Raw genomic sequence first — 23,423 nt, forward strand, 5'->3', positions numbered from 1 at the left:
TCTATTATGTTTACTACACTGTATTTAATTGACTATTTGTTTGTCTTCCCAATTCAGCTGTGAGCTCCTTGAGGGCACAAATTATGTCTTGATCATGGTTCAATCTCTAGTCTCTGGCATGTGATCAAAAATATTTTTCATATATTACCCTTACTAATATTTGCCAAATACTTTCTAAGTGCCAGGTAATTTGTAATTACCTTTGTTTTTAAAAGTATTGATTTTTTACCCAGTTGCTATAAAAATTTGTAGATTAGAGGAGAATACAGAAAATAGAAAATATGTAATATGGGAAAATATAGTCTAATGACAAAGACAAACCTTGAGTATGATAAAGAAAAAGTATAGATAATAGATACAGAAGAGTTCTTAAAGCCATAAGACTAAAAACACCTTTACACTAATACATTTGTAAAGTTAGAGAAAATGAACAACTTTCTAGAAAAGTATAATTTACCAACATTTACTGAAGAAAAATATGACATAATGATCTAATTATAATTTAAGCAGTTGAATCAGTTACCAAAATGCTTCCTCAACTCATTAGACAAAATGAGCATAACCTTGGCATGCAAAGCTTGGCAATAACAGTACAAAAAATTTAAGACCAATTTCAGTTACTAATATAGATGCAAAAAATTCTAAATGAAGTAATGCAAATGGATTTAGCAGTGTATTAAAAAATGAGTTATGACTGAATAGAAGTTCCAACAATTATCCCAGGAATTCAAGGATGGTTCACCATGAAAATATCTATTAATATAATTTACAATATTAGTAGGTTAGAAGATAAAATCCAGATGATTATTTTAATATATGCTAAAAAATATTATAAACTACTACTAATTCATGCTCCCCAGAAAAATCTCTTAGCAGAATATGAAGAAAAAGAAACTTTTTTAATTGATAAAGAGTATCACCAAAAGTTTACAGTTAGTATCTTAATAGCTTAAAGGTGAACTGTAATCAGTTTTCTTATTGAAGTAAGGAACAAGGCAAGAATTCCTGATATCAACACTTCTATTTAACATTGATTCTAGAGGTGCTGGACAATGAAATAAGAAAAGACAAAGAAACAAGTAGTAAGATGATTGGAATGGAAGAGCAGAATCAGTCTCCCCCCGCTTCTCTTTCTGCAGATAATATGACCATTCATGCAGAAAATCCAGGAGAATCTACCGAAAAACTATTAGAACAAATAAGAGAGTTTAGTTAGTTTTGTTGACACAAGATATTCATCCACAACTTTAATATTGTTCCTTTATATACATATTTATAAAATCTCAAAGGATTGAAAGACGTTTTATCAAAAAACCCCTCAATTCTCCCCAAGTTAATTTAATAACTAAATATAATTCAAATCAAAACACTAACAGGGTTTTCTTTTTGCATAAGCTGAAATTTATATGTAAGATTAGAGAGATGTAGTAAGGTCTAGTGGTTATGAGTGTGGACTTTGGAGCCAAACTAGTTAGTTGAAAATCCTGGCTACACTATGTACTAACTACAGGTAAGTTACTTGGCCTCTCTGTGCCTCAGTTTCCTCACTTGTAAAATAGGGATAAGAGTAGTACCTACCTCATGGAGTTGTTGTCAAGATTATTAGAGGTAAGAGATGTACAGCATTTAGCATAGTGCCTGGCACACATCTGGCACTCAGTACTTCTTAGCTGTTACTAGAGCTTCTTTTAATTTCCCCTTAGAGAGCAGCACATCGTTATTTATCTTATTTCTTTTCTGAGTGGGGTTCATTCACATTTAACTTTGCTGATTTCTTTCCTTCTGTAACTAGCACACACTAATATACAGGTGCGTACATGGCAGACAAAGGTAAGGAAACCTTGCGAGCTCTCAGGGGATATGTTCTAGATGGCTCATTCATTACAAGCTTTTTGTATTGTAAGACAATCTGCATGACGTCATTTAAACTCAAGTGTAGTGTGTTGTTGCAGAAGGTGCATGGATTTCAAGTATGAACCCCAGCTCCACTGCACGTTTGAGGTTCAGGGACTTTTTTCTAAGCCTCAGTTTCCTCATTTGTAAAAAGTGCTTTGATAGGGCTTCCCTGGTGGCGCAGTGGTTGAGAGTCCGCCTGCCGATGCAGGGGACACGGCTTCGTGCCCCGGTCTGGGAAGATCCCACATGCCGCGGAGCGGCTGGGCCCGTGAGCCATGGCCACTGAGCCTGCTTGTCCGGAGCCTGTGCTCCGCAACGGGAGAGGCCACAACAGTGAGAGGCCCGCGTACCGCAAAAAACAACAACAAAAAAGTGCTTTGATAATAATGCCCATCATGAAGGCTGGTGAGGGGATGCCAAAAGATAATGTGCTGGTTCCCACAGCAGGGCTCCATGAACTTCAGTCATCTCCCAAGGATTCTGCACCCTCCCTCTTTCCTCCCAGCCCCCACTTCCTCTCCCCAAGAAAGTCCAAAGAGTGTAAAGTCTCCCAGATGGACCTTGGCACTGCCCCTCTGGAAAGCTGGAGAGAGATTCATAGGTGGGACATCAGGGAGAAGTCCCCTCCTTTTGTGAGGGGACTTTAGAGCAGTTGACTAGGTAAACATGGTTTAATAACAACGACTCACAATTTAATAGTGCTTCAGAGTTTTAGAAGTGCTTTGCTATCTATTTCCTCATTGCTTCTCATAACAAACCCGTGGAGAAGGCACTACCTTCCCATTTTTCAGAAGTGGAAACTGAGGCTCAAAGGGGTACATTGACTTGGGTAAGGCAAAACAGGGAGTTGAGCAGAGCTTAGGACTTGAACTCAGAGCCTTTGGTGTCTCAGTGCTCTTATATGAAGGGCCTAAGTGAATTATCCTGTGCTAAAGTCTCTGCCACATGTGCATCGGTTCATTTGATCTTTTGTCCAGCAGACATTTTGAGTGGAAGTTGTGGGCTGACTTGGCCAGTTGTCAGAAATAATGGACAGGTTGGAATGCTGTTGCGGGGGTACAATGGTTAGGGCCCCAAGAATGCCCAACTGATGAACCAGACAATAGCCACCCACCTCAACCAAGTTCCTGAAGGAGATGCGTGCGTGCACGTGCAAACACACACACACACACACGCACACACACACACACACACGGAGTGAGAGTGCCTAAAGAAAGGAGAGTTCTGCTCTGTTATTAGGTGGACTTGAGCCCTGTGGCAGACACTACTGGGGCTCTGCCCACATCCCCACAAACCTCAGCATTCCAGTGCATGAAGCCCCAACTTGTGGCTGCTGGTACCTGCATCTTCTTGTCTAATGGCTTTCTCTGGTTGACAGAACCCCATTCTCCTTGCCAGGCTGAACTGCCCTGGAATTAATGCTCTTGAGAGCAGCCTCTAACCAAGGCTGTGAGGAGTTGGTGGGTAAAGGCTCCAACTACTTGTCCCTCAGGTGGGATGACTCTGAGGCAGTGTTCTACATGGTTCTCCAGAAATCCCCAGTGGAGTGAGGCTCCAGTTGCCTACAGTGGTAATTTGCATGATAATGTGCCCATTACTGACTGTCTTTCTTTCCTGAGATCACTTTTCTACCCCCTACCTGTGTGTCCTGGGATCACTCTCCAATAAACAACTTGCACTAGGATTCTTGCCTCAGAATTAGCTTTTGGAAGACCCCAACTAAGAGAGGTGAGCTTTTCCCTGGGGACCTCTTTTTTCCACACCCCAAATGAGCTTGACATATCCCATCACATCTAAGCCTGAGTCAGATCTTATGCACACTGGCCACTGGGAGGGAAGAGACAGAGGAGCAGATACTGCCAGGAGTCACCCACATGTGCTAAATTGTGACTCCTCTCACTGGCAAATGTAGCCCATCTGTTCCCCGGAATCTGGACAATTCAGTGGCTTCTTCTTCCTGAGGGTGTGCATGTGTGTGTAGATAGGAAGTCCCTTGAAAACCCTACCTCCCCTGGAAGTGGGCAGGAAACATCCATCCTGTATGAGTCACTGGAGGCACCAAGATGCGTGAGCCATCATCCCTGCCCTGGAGATACTCATAGGGCAAATGCGTTATTACGGTTCGGTGAAACCTACACTAACAGTCCTGTGTGTAGACAGTTGTTGGAGCAGCAAATTGGAGCAATGAGTTGGATTCTTGGAGAAGTCTTCACCAAAGAGGTGTTACTTCTACTGGGTTTTAGTGAATAAGTTGGAATTTGTTAGGGTTTTCATGGTGGAGGGAAAAGAGAATAAGGTTAAGTATGCCTAGACCCGTAAATCCCCCACCTGGAAGTGACACACACCACTTCTGTTCATGTTCCTTGGCTAAAGTAAGTCACAAGGTCCTACCTAAGCACAAGTGGGTGGGGAAGTACATTTCTACCATGCGTCCATAAGGGAATGATTCAAACTAGCCAATCCTACATTTGTTTATGCTGCTTTGCCTGTTCCTTTACATGGAACCCACAATAAATGTTCTTGCCTACAATTATTCCCTCTCCCCGTGCCTCCTAACTGACCCTGGTGCTTCCCCATGTGGCCCCTACGGCATAGCACGCCTCTCCTCTTGGGAGCTGTGAGTAACAAACTATCTTTCCAATGGCAATTGTTTCCTGATCCATTTTCCTTACCAGAGCTAAATAATAATAAAGTATGTTACAACACATCCATATTCTGATATCTCAGCTATTTATGATATCAGACACTGAGAACTGGAAGATGCATAAGCAGGTACTCTGGGTCCCCAGACTGGATTACTGCAGGCAGGGCATGACCAAGCTGGCTTGAACCAGCTGGGAGACTCCCCTCTCCCAGATTGCACCTGATGTCAAGAGGAAGAGAAACCCCACTCCTGTCCTGAGAACAAAAAATGAGGCTGAGGTGTTCCTTTGAGGGAAATGAGTCATCAACTTCCTATCTGATCAATTCCCACAAAAAAAGGGCAAGCCCAAGCTTTGGGGTCTGCATGGCTTCCTTGCTGGGATCCACTACCAGACTTCCCAGAGATCTCTTTGGTGCTGACCTCCCCTCAGGGAAGGGAGTAGACATAGGTGACTGACAGGGTTGGTGTTTGCTGCTGCTGGCAGACCCCAGGGAAGCCAAATTGCTTCCTGAAGTTGACCCACTGCACATGGACCTCCATACTCTGGTGGCTGTTCTGCAGCCCTGGCCAGAGCTAGTGAGACCAAGACTGTGGAAATATGGGCTGTGGGAAGTGCTCCAGGTGGGATTCTGGACTTAGGTACTGCTGATTAGTCCTGATATTAACACTGTGATGTTGAAGATTCCTCCCTGGGCTTCATACTTCTTGTCTGTAAAATGGCCACAGCGGTCTTATTTCTTGACTCAGAGGATTGCTGTAAAGATTGACCTCCTCAACCCACAACAGAGGTATCTACAAAAAACAAAATGAAATTAAACAAAAAAGCAAGCAAAAAACTACAGCAGGCACTATAATAAATGGTGAAATATTGATAGCTTTCCTTCTGAGATCAGGAATGAGACAAGGATGCCTGCTATTATTACTTCTTTCCAACATGTACTGGCAATACTAGCTGGTGCAACAAGGTAAGAAAAAGAAATAAAATGTTTAAGGATTGAAAAGGAAAAACTAAAACTCTCATTTTTACAGATGAAATAGAATATGGTATATTTTTTTAAAGTCAAACAATCTACAGATAAATTGTTAGAATAAGTGAGTTTGGCAGTGTTGCTGGATACAAGGGCATTATACAAAAATTTACTTCTATATGTAATATGTTCCAGATCTATATTGCCGAGTAACAAACCATTCCAAAACTTCATGGGTTAAAATAACAATAATCGTCTGTTATCTCTCATGGTTTCTGTGTGTTTTGGATTCAGGAAGCACTCAGCTGGATGTTTCAGAGTTTTTCATGTGGTTGCAGTCAGGTAGTAGATGGAGCTGGAACAGCAGGGGACTGGCTAGGCATTTTCCTCTCTTTTCTTTAGTTTCAAGGTCTCTGCATATGGATTCTCTGTGTGGGTTACTTTAGACTTCTTCAAAGCACAGCAGCTGAGGATGTCTTACACAGTGGCTTAGGGTTGCAAAGACAAATGTCCCAAAAGAGGGAGCCAGACAAAAGATGTATCAACTTTCATCACCTAGACTCAGAAGCCACACAGCATCACTTCTGCTACATTCTATTTGTTAAAACCCAGTCACCAAGACCAACCCTTTTTAAGGGTTAGACTCCACCCCTTTGGAGGATGTCAAAGAATTTGCTGACTTATTTTAAAACTACCACACTGTACTGGCAACAAACAGATAATTAAAAAATATATATATATAAAGGAACCATTGACAATAGCGTCAAAAACATAAAATACCCAGGACTAAAAGTAATAAAAGATGTGCGAATTCTCTACATAGGAAACGACGAAACATTGCTGAGATGATTTTTTAAAAAAACCTAAATAAATGAAGGGACATACCATGTTTATGGATAGGAAGACAATGTTGACAATGTCAGTTTTACCCAAATTGATCCAAAGATTCAAGGTGCAAATGCAAATGTCAAGAACAGTCAAGGCACTCCTGAAGATAAAAGTGGGTAGATTCATGCTATGGGACATTAAGACTTATTATAAAACTATAGAAATTCAGACTGATAATGGCACAATGAGAGACAAATAGGCTAATGGAACAGACTAGAAAATTCAGAAACTGTCCAGTGCACACATGGACTCCCTGATTTATGACAAAATTAACACTGCAGAGAAGTGGGAGGAAAGGTGATCTTTTCAATAAATACTGCTGGGTCAGTTGGATGTCCAGATGGAAAAAAGGAGAGAGGCCAGTGGGAAATTCCTTCTAATGAGATATGGCAATGAATTCTAGAAAAAATGACTGCTGAAATTTATTTAGAAGTCCTTTCCTTTCTGAGCTGTAATTTCCTTCTGTTGTTCCCAAACCTTTAGTGAAAGTCTGTTTCCCACACCTGTCTTGTATTAGGGGATCTTTATGGTCACAAATAGTGGTCCTAGCTTGAAGCCAGGACCAGCAAAGCCCAAATTGCAGTTGGGAGCTAAGTTCTAAGCTGGTTCTTGGGTGGGCAAGGGGCTCACTCCCTTTTTTCCAGATAGCATCTCATGTCCTGCTGCCACCCAAGAATCCCATTCTAATTCACTTCTGCCTCCTGGCCTTGCGCCCTTCCCAGCAAGGCATCCTCAGTGTGCCAGAGTCAGGAAGGCAGAGGGCAGTGGTGGCCCAGTCAGTGGGAGGTGAGGGAGTAGAGACTGTTAGAGTAGACAGTTCTTAGATGGGAAGGGGAGGAGCAACAGGCCAGCTGCCAGCAGGTGATGTGAAGAGTTAGGGGGCTTTTTTTATGTGTGTGTGTGTGTGTGTGTGTGTGTGTGTGTGTGTGTGTGTGTGTGTGTGGCGGGGGAGACTGTTTCAGTCACCTCTCTGTCCCACCATGGGAGCCATCTCATTTCCATTCTTCTCTCACTCCAGAAGACCATGGTGGTGGTGGTGTTCGTGGTGATGGGGGTGGCAGATTCTGGACACTTCCCCAGAACTTCACTTTCTGGCTATTTCTACGGCCCTCTCTCTGTCATTAAAGGGAGAAGGATCCTTCTGCCTTCTCCGGGTGGTTTCAGTCCTAGATCCTCTGGGGGCAGCGGAGCCCACTCCATTACCGACGCCACAAGTCCTTGTCTCAGTTTCCTCATATGTAAAGTGAGAATTTAAGCAGCAATCCTCCAGGGCCACTCTCGCAGTGACTCAGATCAGTGGGACACGGAGGGAGAACATCCTAACGTCAGCCTCGGGCTCTAGGCCGCAGCCCCGGGGTAAGGCAGCACCCATCTCCGAAAGTGTGCCTTCCCTTCCGCCACATTTAGGGCTCAGCGACGGGGAGTGTCCCACTTCTGGGGAGGGGTGTCGTACAGGCTTCTCCCTCCCTTCACCCTTGGTGGCGGAAGGCGGGACGGGAAAGGGCCGTCTGGACCGGCGCGCAACCCTCCGGAACCCCCGGAGGCGGAGAGCCAGGCGGGGGACCCGGCGTCTGCCTGGCCCGCGGGAGGAACCTCCTCACCCGGGTCCGGGCCCCAGGCCCTCCGCGGCGCCCGAGGCCGGAACAATAGCGCGCGCTGGCGGGCGGGGGCGGGGCGCTCCGCCGGGCGCCGCCCCCGGCCCGCCCCCCGCGCTCCCACACTAGCTCGCACACTGGCTCGCACACTGGCTCCCACCCGCCGCCCGCCCAGGCACTACCCGCGGGAGCCGCCGCCGCCGCCGCCGCGCCCGCCATGGACGTCCGCCTGTACCCCTCGGCGCCCGCCGTGGGCGCGCGGCCCGGGGCCGAGCCGGCCAGCCTGGCGCCCCTGGACTATTACCACTGCGGCAAGGTAGGCGGGGGCGGGGTGGGGGCCCGGGAGGGCGGGGCCTGCCCGCGCCTTCGGACCCAGAGCCGAGCCAGAGCGCCCCGGGCTGGAGCGCGGGCAGCAGTACCACAGCGGCTCGGGACGCGGGCGCTCTCGGGGACACACGCGGGGAGATGCCGGCGGTGCCGACGCGCGGGGACACGCACCCATCAGCCCCGCCGACGGGCACATGCCACTCACGCCGATCCCTTGGCGGTGACACTCACGCCCAGAGTTGTTGGGATCACAGGCAGAAGTCACCCCGACAGTCACTCACACGATGTCACAGTGACACACACTCACCCACGTCCCCCTGACAGCCTCGCATGCATTCACAAGCCGACACACAGTGACCCACTGTCACACACACAGCCATCCTGCTTACACTCCCGTCCCACACAAGTCACCCTGACAGTCATTTATTTCTACACAGCCACACGCAGTCACTCGCCCACCTGCTCTGCCACACCGCCACATGCAAGCCACCCGGTCCCACACTACGACGCCACACACCGCGTTCCATGCCCCCATCCGCCGTCACACGCAGTCACAACTGGGGACAGGCACACAAAGAAGTCGCTCCGACAGTCACTCGCTCACGCTCCCAGTGACTCAAGACAGTCGCACGCTGTCACCCATAGCCACCCCATGGACGGGGAACCTCAGGCACCCTAATCGCCCTGACAGCCACACAGTCACACGCGGTCACACCCGGGGGCCACCACATCGCCCCTCCCCCACCTCGGCCGTCCACACTCGCGCGTGGGCGTTTTAACTTTTCGGCGCCGCAGCGCACTAATTGGGCCGTTTGGTAATCGGTTGTCACCGCCCGGCGGGGCCTCGGATTGCAAGCTGGCCATAGCCCAGCGAGGCCTGTCCCCTCCCGGGAGCGAGGCCTGTCCCCTCCCGGCTGGGGCTGCGGTGAGGGATACCCCTTCTTTCCCGAGATCGCCGCCTCCACCCGCAGGCAGGTCCTAGCCCTGCTGCTTCGGGCGCGATGCGAGCTCGCGCGCCTGGAAGCCCGGACGGGCGGCGACCGACCCCGCTCCCCGCGCCGAGCCCAGCCCGGGACGCTGAGGTGCAGCGGCGCAGCGCGCGTCTCCTCCCTCGCCCGGGAGGGAACTTTCGAACTTAGTTAGAAAGCCGGACGGTCCGTGCGTCCGCGGGTCTGTGCGTTGGTCCGGGGCCGGCCGGAGCCGAGCGCGGCTTTTCGTCACTCGGAGCCCGGATTGAACGGCGCGCGTGGGTTTCCCCGCGGCCCTGGCGCAGACGCGCGGGCTCCATGGCACTGTGTGGTGAGTGCGCGTCGGGTGGCTGGGTCGGCGGCCCTCCGGGGCCTTAACCCCACCCCACGGGCTTTTCGTCAAGCTTCTTGCTGTGGGGATGCTGCGGGGAGGGGGCGTCCCCGCGCGGAACCTGGGGCCGCCCAGGCTGAGTGCATCCTCAGGCCTTGGGGAGCGGCTTCTGGACTCTGGGGGCAGAGCCCTGCGCAGTTCGTCTGGGGCTTGGGGTGGGGTCCGGGGCCCTCAGGGCCGGGGGCGGCGTGGGCCGGGGGCAGGCGGCAAGTGAGGTCTCTCAGAGGATGGGGCGATTATCTTTTGTCCGGTGACGGGCAAAGTTAGAAGCCGAAGAGGGGGATGGTGTCTTCAAGAGAAGGCCGGTTCTCGGGCTGCTTCCATCTGACGGAGGAAGAATTGATTAGAAGTAGCAAGTGGAGTCTTTAGGAAGGAGAAGACGGTTGGGTTTGGGGCAGCTCGTCTATCTTCTGCCCTTGGCTTTGTTATTTTTTAAAATATGAAGTTGGCAAGGTTCCAGCTCCTGGTTTGGGGGCCGGGGTGAGATTGGGGATTTGGGCCTCAGAGTTTGGTTGCATGGGTGCCCCTCGCCTGCAGTGCTCCTTTTGGGGGTGGTGTTTCTGTAAACCCCATCAGAGTGGGGTGGTCTCATAAGGGGGCCTTTGGGAGGTGGAACTCAGCCGAGGCCCCTGCTTTATTCTGATGCTCTGTAAAGCTCTGACTCAGCACCAAGAACCAGTGTGAAACCCTGGTGGGAGGGAACCAATCAGGGAGTCAGAAGCTGGTGATTCTGGTTTCCGCCTGTGAACTAGGACCCCTGACCCAGAGCTGAGGGTGTGTCCCGGTGGAGGAGGGTGGCAGCTGGGCCGCTAAGGTAGGTGACAGAAGGGTCTGGCATTGCATTTGGACGTGGGATCTGCTTCTCGATCCTTCAGCCTCATGGCAGGGTGAGGCAGAGAAAGTCACTTGGCTCAGGGAGCGGTGGGTCAGAAGCCTGTCGGTAGCAGATCATCAGGGGGCAGTCGCCTTCAGCGCTGGCGGTTGCGGGGGGCTGGGGCAAGTTGTGCCCAGGAGCTGATGTTGAGGGACTGGGGAGGCTCCGTCCTTACGGCTGGTCACTCTCAGAACTGGAGGGGAAACAGGCTCAGGATGCAGCCATGACCACAATTGGGGTCTATAGACTGGGCTGCAGAACCAGGACACAGCCTGCACAACTGGGGGCTCTGTCCCTGGAGCCCAGTTAAGAGGCTTGTCCCCACACGGCCTGAGAAACACAAGGGCAAGCGTTTGCCAAGTGATGCTGGACAGCCATGGGGCAGTTGACCTGGAAGGGCCCTTGGCGACCGTTCCCTTGGTGACTGTCCCCTTAGCGATCCTCTAACACAGAGATTCCAGCCTCTTTAAACCAAAGTCATGAGCAGTGGCTGTTCTTTGGGTATCTTTTGTTTGAGAAGATACACAATGACTCAAAGCTGCTATGGTTTCATTTTTGCTTTGAAATAGATGTTTATTAATCACTATAATATTAGCATGCATTTGAAAAATAGCTTACAAGATATGAAACAGGCACATTACTTATTTTACGTAGTAATGGCGCCTGGTGAGCATAAGGGTTTGTGGCCCTGTAGCTCTGTCTGTGGCCCCCTACTGGGAACCATTAATCCCCTCCTTCTTCCTTCACACAAGGGGAAACTGAGTCATGGAGTAGTATACTCATAGGTTACGTAGCAAATGAAGAGCACAGCTGAGGCCTGAACCCAAGCTCCTGGACTCCCAGCTTCACACTTGTCTGGTGTTCCCCACACACCTCTGCCATGGTTTGGGGGTTAGGAGTCCTGATGTCCTTCTAGGGTAACTATGAAGTCCCTTCATTAGGGTTTTGGCAAGGTGTTTTATCAGGCTGGGGGCATTGCCTGGGGCTTCTGCTCAACCATGGCAGACTAGTGGAAACTGGCCATTGGGATTGGGCAAACCTGGATTCAAATCTCCGCTTGTGGCTTTGTGACCTAGGGCAAATGATTTTAGCTCATTGAGATATGATTTACATACAATAAAATGCAAATTTTTTTGTGTGTGGTACGCGGGCCTCTCACTGCTGTGGCCTCTCCCATTGCGGCGGAGCACAGGCTCCGGACGCGCAGGCTCAGCGGCCATGGCTCACGGGCCCAGCCGCTCTGCGGCATGTGGGATCTTCCCGGACCGGGGCACGAACCCGTGTCCCCTGCATCGGCAGGCGGACTCTCAACCACTGCGCCACCAGGGAAGCCCTAAAATGCAAATTTTAAGTGTACTGTTCCATGAGTTTTGACAAATATAACCACACATATGGTGTGGTTATATCCCAATCCAGATATAGAACATTTCTGTCACCCCAGAAAGTTCCCTCATGCTCCTTTCCAGTCAGTACCCCCTACCCTTAGAGGAAACTACTTATCTAATTTCCATTATCAATGCTTTATTTAAGTTCAGTTTAAATGTACTAAGTTATTTTAAGTTTTAGAACTTATGAAGCATATACATTTTTGCATTTGGGTTCATTTTGCTCAACGAAGTGTCCTTAAGATTCATCCATGTTGTGTATGTCAATAGTTTTTTCTATTTTATTTAGTAATATTACATCGTACGAATATAGCACGATTTGTTTATTCGCCGATGGACATTTGGGTTTGTTTCCATGTTGGGGCTGTTATAAATAAAGCTGCTGTGAACATCCTTATACAAGGCTTTCTGTGAGTGGGGCAAATTATTTAATATCTCTGAGCCTCAGTATCCTCTTTAGGACAACATTGTCTACCTCTGAGGTTCGGGAGAGTTAAGTGAGTTGATATAGGATAGGAAAGTTCTTGACACATGCCAGCTACTAATTAGATAACAATGCTGTCAACCACCTGGGACCTATTCCAGTAAAAGGCTTAGCATCTCTGTGTTCCAAGTATCCTTAATCCCTGGTCCAAACATCCTGGGTACAAGGTCAACCCAGGATGAACCCAGGGTGTTCAAGGCCATCCTGGGTAGCACTTTCTCCATGCAGTGCTCCATGGCCAACAACCTTCTCTCTGTCTCCAGGCATGCCCCATCACCCCAAGAACTGGGGTTCAAAACTGCATGGGTTTTGACATGTTCTGTCATCCATCATTCAATCAACAAACAGTTATCGAGCACCTCTTTGTGCTAGGCACTGCACTAGGCAACTGATGGTATAGCAGTGAAGCAAAGTGACACATATTGCTACCCTCTGGAGCTTACACGTCAGCATGGAAAGGCGTAAATATATGGGTGAGGTAGATATGGTATTGTGACTGATGCCATCATTACAACTATGGAGAAATATGAATCAGGGAAGAGGGTTAAGGACATTAGGTCCAGGCGCTGGTTTGCAGTTTTAAGTAGGGAGGTTGGGGAAGGCCTTGTGGTCTAGATCAGTAGGTCTCAAATTTATGTACCCATTAAGCATCCTCTGGTAAGATTTGAAACAAAAACAGATTCCTAGGCATCCGTTCCTGCCCTGAGATTCTGATTCAGCTGATGTGTGCTGGGGTCCTGAGGGTCTGCCTCTCTGATGAGCGCCCATCCATGCTGCTGCGGCTCTGGAGACCACACTTTATACAGCAGCGATTTGGTTGTTTGTATACAGGCTTTTGTGGGCTCCCACCAGGCAGGAACCATGCCCAGCACCTGGCACAGTGCCTGACCCATAATTACTCAGGAAATTGTGCTGGCGGGTGAGTGATTCAACTCTCCACCCACACAGCTCTGGGCGCAGCATCTTGCCCCTGGATGGGATCTAGAAAAGCTCGGTTAGTGAATGATTGCAGGCTCCTTATGGTGAAAATCTATGAAGTAGAAGTTGCTGGTCCCACCTCACCCAGACTTGAGATATGAGACACCCGCTCAGCAACCCTAGTAGATGAGGTCCCCGCAGCATCTTTCTGCTGGGGCACAGGTGGCTGTGGATGGGTCCTGGGGAAGGAGCCCTGGCCCTGGGGGAGCTCTGGAAGGGTGCCTCTGTCTCTGTTAGGAAGATTTTTTACTTTCTGTCTAAAGGTGCTCCCTATAGCCCTCCCCCAGTGTGTCCCAGAGGCTCCTCGAGGACCACACTTCCGTACCTTACCAATGTCAGGAGCAGCAGCCCAGGCCTGACGCAGCCCCTCCCCGCCCCACCCCACCCCCCAGTCTGCTGGGTGACCTTGAGCATGACAGTGCTTTTCTCTGGGCCTCTGTTTCCCTCTGTGCAAAGGGAGAGCACATTAGTGACCATTAGCCTCATGAGATGGGGAGCTATGGTGTGGAAATATAACGAAATAAAGTCTGGGGCATGCCCTTTATAACTGTAGAGTGTGGTGCACCGGCAAGGATGAGGATGATGCTTTTTGTTTTGTTTTGTTTTGTTTTGCGGTATGCGGGCCTCTCACTGCTGTGGCCTCTCCTGTTGCGGAGTACAGGCTCCGGATGTGCAGGCTCAGCGGCCATGGCTCACGGGCCCAGCCGCTCCACAGCACGTGGGATCTTCCCAGACCGGGGCACGAACCCGCGTCCCCTGCATCGGCAGGCGGACTCTCAACCACTGCGCCACCAGGGAAGCCCGGGATGATGCTTTTTGAAGAGATAGGCCCTCATATGCATCAGAGGGTAGTAACCACCGTGTCTGTCTCTTTTGTATTCCCAGAGCTTGCCTGGCACATAGGTGCTCAGTAAATATTTGCCGAATGAACAAATTCAGGGCTGGCCTGTTGTTCCCTGTGGCTTGAGGAACTTAGCATCTGTTTGGCTCTTATAATCCGAAGACTTTGCGGTGAGCACATCGTGTCCAGAGCAGGGCAGGGCAGGGGCCAAGAGTCTTTTGGTTGACCTGACATTCCTAGAAGAACTTCCCTGAGTGGGCCCAGGGAGCAGAGCCCAGCATGGAGAGCAGCCAGTAAACTGGGAAGAGCCTCACCCGCATCCCAAGGATCGCCCTGCAGGGTGGCTGCCAGCTCCGTGTGATTCTGTAGGGCGTCTATTTTGCTTCTCTGGATTTCCCAGCGCTGGTCTCAGGTTAGGAAGGCAGTGTAAATTCTGGGACCTGGCAGACCTCGGTTTGAACATTACCTTACCATCTTCAGTGCAGGCAAGTTATTTCACCTCCCTGTGCCTCAGTCTCTGCATCTGGAAAATGGGCACATCAACACCTCCTCCACAAGGTTGCCATCAGAGCTGGAAATCCTGCCTGTAAGGGACTCAGCCCCAGCAGGAAGTGCTTTCATTTCTATTCACAAAGAGCAGCACAACTGAAAGTTAAAATGCAAGAGGAATCTAGTTTCAGCACTGGCTGCTGGGGGAAGTGTCTTCCTAACAACAGGCCTTTCCATGCCTTGGTCTCTGGATCTGATTTTCCTGGGCCTAGGGTTTGAAGAGGTCTCTGCGCAGCATTCTGGACAGACAAGGAGCTGCTCACTTCCTTTGCATCTTTCTTTTTCCTTCTTGAATCTGTGTGGGAGGGGAGGTGGGTTTAGGAGGCAGAGAAGACTGGTTCAGACTGCAGCTGCACCGTGCATCGGCATGGGCCGCTGACCTTGTGCACATGATTCAACTGCTCCAGTTTTCTCATCTGTACAAGGGGACAGTGATGCGTTCCTCATATTGTAGCTGTGAAGCTCAGATTAAAGTAACAGACATGGAAGTTCCCTCTAATGTAGAACAGTGTTTCCCAGCCTCAGCAATATTGACATTTTGGACCTGACAGTTCCTTGTCTTGGGGGTTGTTCCATGCATTATAGGATGTGGAGCGTCATCCCTGGCCTTTACCAGCCGGATGCTAGTAGCACCCCACACTCTAGTCACGACAATCAAAAATGTTCCCAGACTTTGCTAAGTATTCCCTGGGTGGGGAGGCAAAATCACCCCTGTTTGAGAACCACTAATCTGGAAAGTGTGGTACAGATAAACTAGGAGATGATGGTGATGAGAGTGGCAGAGCTTTGGGGCTCGTGCTTCCCGTTCGGTATTTTAGTCCTGTGTCTCCTTGTCAGCAAATCCTGTATCCATGTGGTTGACAGTTATCCTGTTTGTTTATTTACACGGACCAAAAAAACCTACATAGTGATTTTTCAGCATGGTTTGGGAGCAGCAGTAAAAACATGTGGTAAGTAATTATTAACTTAATGAGTCGTGGTAAACTGTAATTTTATATCTTAGTGAAAACATGTTGTATAACACGGGATAATAAATTTTGTTCAATTACCCTGATGCTTAAACTTGCTACTGTACAGTTGCGATTTCTGGTGCCTGCTAGAATGAGCAGCAAGGTTGTGGCTTTTCAGTGCGTAATGACCTGTTTCCTGCTGGGTTTTTCAGATGTTCAGCAGGTTTTAATGAGTGCCTACTGTGTGCTAGGGGATTCAGCCCTGTCCTGAAGGTGCAGGGACTCAATAGGAAACTCGGCTTTCCTAGATGAAAGGCTGTGTGGAATATACTGGCTCGAAAGGCGCAGAGTCATAATTAAATATATAATTGTCTGGGCAAGTGATAGTGTCAGAGGTGTGGGAAGGCTGCACATGGCAGAGTCTTACAGGGAACACCAAGCAGGCCACATGGGGGGCATGCAGAGTGGTGGGAAGGCGTTCTAGGCAGAGGGGCACCCGTTGCAAGGTGGCTTGGAGGGGATTTGGGGATACTGTCAGCCTAAGTCAGGGAGTGCTGCCTGCAGAGGGATGACAGCAGGAATCGTTATACGGAGGGAGGAGGGAGGGTCGCATCCCAGCTGGTTGGATTTTAAGTAGAAAGGTGCCTTGGAGCCAGAATTATGGTTCAGAGTATGGAATGTTTCATGATGCTGGATCCAGACCATTGTCAGTCACTATCTCTTGGTCTTCTGCTGTGGGAAAGTTTTTTGGTCTTTTGTTTGTCTGTTTTTTGGTGGAGAGTTTAATATTATTATAAATGCCTACAAAATATCCTTCACTTGTATGAAACTGGGGTTTATCATAAGTAGGCATCCTATTTTTTTACTGCAGTATAGTTGATTTACAATATTGTTTTTGTTTCAGGTGTACAACAAAGTGATCTAGTTTTATATGTATATATATATATTTTTTTTTTCAGATTCTTTTCCATTATAGGTTATTACAAGATACTGAATATAGTTCCCTGTGCCATACAGTAAATCCTTGTTGTTTATCTGTTTTATATGTAGTAGCGTGTATCTCTTAATCCCATACTCCTCATTTATCCCTCCTCCCCCTTCCTCTTTGGTAACCATAAGTTTGTTTTCTATGTCTGTGAGTCTGTTTCTGTTTTGTAAATAAGTTGATTTGTATTATTTTTTAGATTCCAGATATGAATATATATATATATATACATATAATATTACATATATTACATATATTTCATATACATATAATATATACATATAATACTTATCTTTCTCTGTCTGACTTACTTCACTTAGTATGATATTCTCTAGGTCCGTCCACGTTGCTGCAAATGGAAATATTTCATTCTTTTTTATGGCTGAGTAATATTCCATTATATATGTATACACACACACACACACACACACACACACACACACACACACACACACACACACACACACCACATTTTCTTTATCCATTCACCTGTTGTCGGACATTTAGCCTGCTTCCATTGTCTTGGCTTCTGTAAATAATGCTGCTGTGAACATTGGGGTGCATGTATCTTTTTGCATTAGAGTTTTCGTCTTTTCCAGATATTTACCCAGGAGTGGGATTGCTGGATCATATGGTAACACTATTTTAGTTTTTAAAGTAACCTTCATACTGTTTTCCATAGTGGCTTCACCAGCTTACATTCTGCTCTGGGAAAGTTTAATGACTTGTGTTTGGTTTCCCCCAGTAGCCAGGGATGCTCTGCTCCTCAGACTTCAGTGCAACAGAATCACCCGGAGGGCAGTTAAAACACAGAATGCTGGTGCCACCCCCAGAAGTTCTGATTCAGTAGGTCTGGGGAGGAGTTGAAACTGTGCAGTGCCAACAAGCTGCTGATGCCACTGCTGCTGGCCTGGGAAGCACACGTAGAGAGCCCAGCTCTCGTCTAGAATATGGGAGGATTTTCCCTCCTTGGCCTGGAACAGTAAGGAGGTACTGCTGGCCGGGGGCATGTAGCCCTAACTTGGACGTGGTCAGTTGTCCCAGAGACTCCTGCCTTTTTCAGGACCCCCGTGGGTCATGGGGAGCGTCTCCTTCACCTTGGAGAGAATCTTACATTGGACTCCCTGGAAATAGACTCTGATGTGGAGAGTTGCCTGTGGAAGGAAGGTGTATCTGGGGGGAAGTTCTGAGGAGGTGCACCTTGAAGGGAGTAATGGAAGCATGGTTGGGCAGAGGGAGATGCTGGCCTGGGATACAGTTAATGATGAAAGCATCCCACAGGGACCTTTGGAACTGGACTCCAGTCTGTCTCAAACTGAGGCAAGGGGGCCGCCCATTCCTTTGATTCTTGCATCCTCTGGTCACTGGCTTCAGTGGCCCCCACAGGGTATAGCTGTGAGCCCAGAAGTTAGGGAATGAATGGGTGGAAAGGGAAGCACCACAGTGTCCATTTCACGGAGCTGCATTTGGGGGAGAAAACTCACCTTCTTCTTGTTTCCCAAGAAATCAAGGGTCAGCATATTGATGATTAAATTTTAGAGACTTTTGAGTCACTTACTAGATTCTTCGTTGCTTCATGCTGTGAGGGAGAGCTGGGAGATAACTGCTTCTTAGGTCCGAGTGAAGAAAAATGATAACTAATGGAATTTTCTGGGGCCCAAGGAGATTCTCTTACACATTCCTAGGTAGGATTCCAGAGTTCTTGCTCTGAGATGTCGCACATTTTCCCGTGTGGTAGGGAGGACTCCACATTGATTTCTGAGGAGTTTCTGGGCCATGCCTGAGTCAGTCACATCTGGGCAGGGGACCGTGGCTTTCTCTTTGGACTGGAGTCCTGTCACATTCTTCAAGAGCCTCTTTGCCCTGCCTCCACCTCAGGGTAGGTCAGCATCCATGGTGGTCCCTTTATCAATCTTTCAGCTTTTCTGAGCAACCAGGAAGCTCAGAGGCAAATGCCTGTGTCACTTGTAGGCATGATATAGGATATCATGGGACATCTTTTTTTCTTTTAATTTTTATTTATTTATTTATGGCTGAGTTGGGTCTTCGTTGCTGCACGCGGGCTTTCTCTAATTGAGGTGAGCGGGGGCTACTCTTCGTGTGGTGCGCGGACTTCTCATTGCGGTGGCTTCTGTTGTGGAGCGCGGGCTCTAGGCGCGCGGGCTTCAATACTTGTGGCACGCGGCTCTAGAGTGCAGGCTCAGCAGTTGTGGCTCGTGGGCTCTAGAGTGCAGGCTCAGTAGTTGTGGCGCACGGGCTTAGTTGCTGTGCAGCATGTGTGATCTTCCCAGACCAGGGCTTGAACCCGTGTCCCCTGCATAGCAGGCAGATTCTTTTTTTTTTTTTTTTGGTAACATCTTTATTGGAGTATAATTGCTTTACAATGGGGTGTTAGTTTCTGCTTTATAACAAAGTGAATCAGCTGTACATATACCTATATCCCCATATCTCCTCCCTCTTGCGTCTCCCTCCCACCCTCCCTATCTCACCCCTCTAGGTGGTCACAAAGCATCGAGCTGATCTCCCTGTGCTATGTGGCTACTTCCCATTAGCTATCTATTTTACATTTGGTAGTATCTATAAGTCCATGCCACTCTCACTTTGTCCCGTCCCAGTTTACCCTTCCCCCTCCCCATGTCCTCAGGTCCATTCTCTACATGTGCGTCTTTATTCCTGTCCTGCCCCTAGGTTCTTCATAACCTTTTTTTTTTTTTTTTTAGATTCCATATATGTGTGTTAGCATACAGTATTTGTTTTTCTCTTTCTGACTTACTTCACTCTGTATGACAGATTCTAGGTCCATCCACCTCACTACAAATAACTCAATTTCGTTTCTTTTTATGGCTGAGTAATATTCCATTGTATATATGTGCCACATCTTCTTTATCTATTCATCTGTTGATGGACACTTAGGTTGCTTCCATGTCCTGGCTATTGTAAATAGTGATGCAATGAACATTGTGGTACATGACTCTTTTTTTTTTTTTTTTTTTTTGACTCTTTTTGAATTATGGTTTTCTCAGGGTATATGCCCAGTAGTGTGGGATTACTGGGTCATATGGTAGTTCTATTTTTAGTTTTCAAAGGAACCTCCATGCTGTTCTCCATAGTGGCTGTATCAATTTACATTCCTACCAACAGTGCAGGAGGGTGCCCTTTTCTCCACACCCTCTCCAGCATTTATTGTTTGTAGATTTTTTGATGATGGCAATTCTGACTGGTGTGAGGTGATACCTCATTGTAGTTTTGACTTGCATTTCTCTAATGATTAGTGACGTTGAGCATTCTTTCATGTGTTTGTTGGCAATCTGTATATCTTCTTTGGAGAAATGTCTATTTAGTTCTTCTGCCCATTTTTGGATTGGGTTGTTTGGTTTTTTGATATTGAGCTGCATGAGCTGCTTGTAAAGTTTGGAGATTAATCCTTTGTCAGTTGCTTCATTTGCAAATATTTTCTCCCATTCTGAGGGTTGTCTTTTCATTTTGTTTATGGTTTCCTTTGCTGTGCAAAAGCTTTGAAGTTTCATTAGGTCCCATTTGTTTATTTTTGTTTTTATTTCCATTTCTCTAGGAGGTGGGTCAAAAAGGATCTTGTGTGATTTATGTCATAGAGTGTTCTTCCTTTGTTTTCCTAAGAGTTTTATAGTGTCTGGTCTTACATTTAGGTCTCTAATCCATTTTGAGTTTATTTTTGTGTATGGTGTTAGGGAGTGTTCTAATTTCATTCTTTTCCGTGTAGCTGTCCAGTTTTCCCAGCACCACTTATTGGCAGGTGGATTCTTAACCACTGCGCCACCAGGGAAGCCTTCATGGGACATCTTTTGCTCATTAACTCACTCCCAATTTCATTTCATTCTTCTATCATTTCCCCCTTTGTCTTGAGTCCTGCCATTCTTCTTCTTTTTTTTTTTTTAATGTTTTTATTCTCTATAAAATAAACAGAAATATATTAGAATAAAAAAAGTAGAGGCCCCTCTCATTCTCTTTCATTTTCCCCACTGCCCTCTCAGCCCTGCTCCCCAGGGCTAACCACTGAGGGGAGTGTGGTGGGTATACTTCCAGGCCTAACCATTCTTCAGTCAGTACTTCTAATGAGTTTATTGTTTCTATTTCTGTAATCACTTTTTCATTTCTCAGGATTCTGTATTGTTTCTTGATTGGGCTTATGTTCTAGTAGCCCATTCTTTTTTTTATGGATGTGGGAATGTCTTGAATCTTTTTGAAGATAATGTTTCAGTTTTTTTTAAAAGTTATCTTCTGTTTGCTGCATTGACTCTGTTTTCTTGCTGGTTAGGTCTTTGGTTCACTTCCTGGTCTCTCTTTTATGCTGATGTTTTCTACAAACGCCTGGTGATTCTTGGTTGATGTTTTTTTGTGAACAAGGGTCCAGATTGATCTGTTCTGTCGTTGTAAGTTCCCTCAATGTCTGTGAAAGCCACGAACATGTGGGTAGGCAATGTGAATGTCGATTTTCGGTGCCCTGGGTGGGGCCTGTGTGTAGACACTTAAAGCTGGAGACTTCTACTAGAGCATGGGACCAGCTCACTTGAGGTTGGGGACATCTGTTTCTCTTATCAGCCAGCAGTTACCCGTGGGCACTGGTGCACTTTGTTTTTCCTGCATCATGTCCATCCATGGTGGGGGAATCCCTGAGACAGATTTCTCATTTAATTAAAGAGTTCTTCTTCCTGGCTTTAGCCTCAGGGCAAAACCAACAGTCAGCTTCTCTGAGGACTGTAGACTAACACAAAGGTCAAGTCACCTCCCCCTGCCCAGGGCTTTCAGCCCCTGCTGCCCCTGCTTTGGGATTTTCTGGGGTTCAGTTAGGAAAATAGCTTTTCTGGAGGTCTTGTGTTGGTGTGCTGGTGCCTTAGAACTGATAGATTTCACTGTCAGTCTGTCTCTTCGACTTCTTCCTTTCCAGCACCCTCTCAATGATTCTGGTGCCCAGCCCTTTCTTGTTTTCTTATGGGCTCTTTTGGAGTTATTCAGTTTTCATCTCCCTATCTGAATTATGAATATATGTGTGTGTGTACATATGAATTATGAAGATGTGGGTGTATCTACCTCCCCTTTTTTGTCATTCTGGTGGGGTTTAGAAGAGGGGAGAGGAAAAAGTATGTGTTCTACCCATCATCTTGAACAAAAAGCCCCCCTCACAGATTTTTATTTGTAAAATTTGTGCTGTTTTATGGAGAAAAGTAGGGTAGAAATAAACACAAATTATTCTCTGAGCATTTACTGCATGTCAGGCTCACGCACTCATATCATCTCGCTGAATCTTCGTAAGAACTATGCTAGGCACATGTGTCCCCATCGTGTCGCTGAGAAGACTGAGATGCAAATAGGTCAGGTTACAAAGGGCAGCAGAGGAGCTGGTTGGCAGAGCTGGAGTTTGGCCTATGCCCTCCCTGCTCCTGCAGCCTCTGTAGTGCCCGCTGGAGCTCTTACCCTCTGCAGGGATGCAAGAATGGACCAGCCCACCCCTTGTTTTTACTGTTGATGCATTGCCTATTCTGGGGGCTAGGCGGTTCCCAGCTGGGCCTTCTGCCTTGGTTTTCAACTTCGAACATCATTTGGTAATAGAATGCCTTCACATTAGAGCTAATTCAAATGTGCTTATGTCGGAGTTGGGCCTAATTTGTAGGAATGATATAGAAACCTGTTGGAAATGAATCCAACTCAGTAGTATAACCCAGGGTCAATCTCATGCATAAATTTTATTGTTCCGCACTGCTATGTTTTGACTCGAACTGAACTTGATAATGTGGAAGGTGGACCCGGGGCCTTTCTTTTTGCTCATTTATTCTGCGAAGATTTAACGAGTGCCTGTTGGGTGCTACCTACATTATTTAAGGAGGTCTCTTTACCCCACCCCACCCCTATGCATTCTCTGTTCTATATGTCCACCAGAGCTGTAAGTTAATTTTATACAAACCCAGATAGTGGATTCAAATATAACTTTTGAGTTCTATGGAAGTGCCTGGGTTCATATCCTGTCACTTACAAGCTGTGTGACTTTGGACCTGTCACTTAACCTCTCTGAGCCTCAGTTATCTCACATAATTGCATTTGCATCTCAGGTTTGTGGTGAGGCCTCTGGGAGATCAGGTAGGTCGTTCCCTCCCTCATTCCTGGTGCCAGGTGCTGTTCAGGTCAGCTGGGCCCTCGAAGGACAGTGAGCATAGATGTCATCCCAGGTTTTTATGTCTTTTTATACATTGGAGGTCTAAGGAGCTTTTGAGTTCAGAATTAAGTGTAGTGGCGTTTCTGGTTGGGGTGGTCTCGTTTCTCCTCTGTATCAGTTCTCTTCTTTCTCATTGAAGCTCTCACAGGAACCCTTTAAAGTTCAATTAAACATTCAGACTCACAAGACTCACACAGGTTACCCTTGGTACCCGTCTCCTTGAAGGACTTGGGACAGGAACCACCTCTTGCCAGCAGGGCACATGATCTGTCCCTCTTCTGTGGGAGTACTTCTAGCAGTGGGCTCTGCGGGAGCCCACAGAGGTGGCCAGCAGCTCTTCTCTTTGTCAGCCCCCGCCCTGCCAGGTTTTGGTAAAGATGCAAGGGAGCGAGACCCACAATGGGTGGGTTTGGAAGCCACCCTGACTTAGAAGCTTTAGTTCCCAAAGGAACATCTCTTGTAACAATTCCATAGTATCCACATCAAGGGTCCCTGCAAGGGGCATGTCAGTTA

At 47.5% G+C, this 23,423-nt stretch overlaps 1 protein-coding gene across 1 annotated transcript in view; it reads left to right on the forward strand.

Annotated features, from left to right (window-relative positions):
* Positions 1-8,172: 8,172 nt before the first annotated feature.
* TOX2 (TOX high mobility group box family member 2) overlaps positions 8,173-23,423 on the forward strand; it is a 131,532-nt gene continuing 116,281 nt past the window's right edge. Inside the window, exon 1 of the mRNA XM_019944049.3 lies at positions 8,173-8,307. Coding sequence (XP_019799608.2) covers positions 8,209-8,307 — 99 coding nt within the window. The 5' untranslated portion in view covers positions 8,173-8,208. The remainder of the gene's footprint in view (positions 8,308-23,423) is intronic.

The sequence above is a fragment of the Tursiops truncatus genome, chromosome 15 (assembly GCF_011762595.2).
Source record: "Tursiops truncatus isolate mTurTru1 chromosome 15, mTurTru1.mat.Y, whole genome shotgun sequence".
In the NCBI taxonomy this organism is placed as follows: Eukaryota; Metazoa; Chordata; class Mammalia; order Artiodactyla; family Delphinidae; genus Tursiops; species Tursiops truncatus.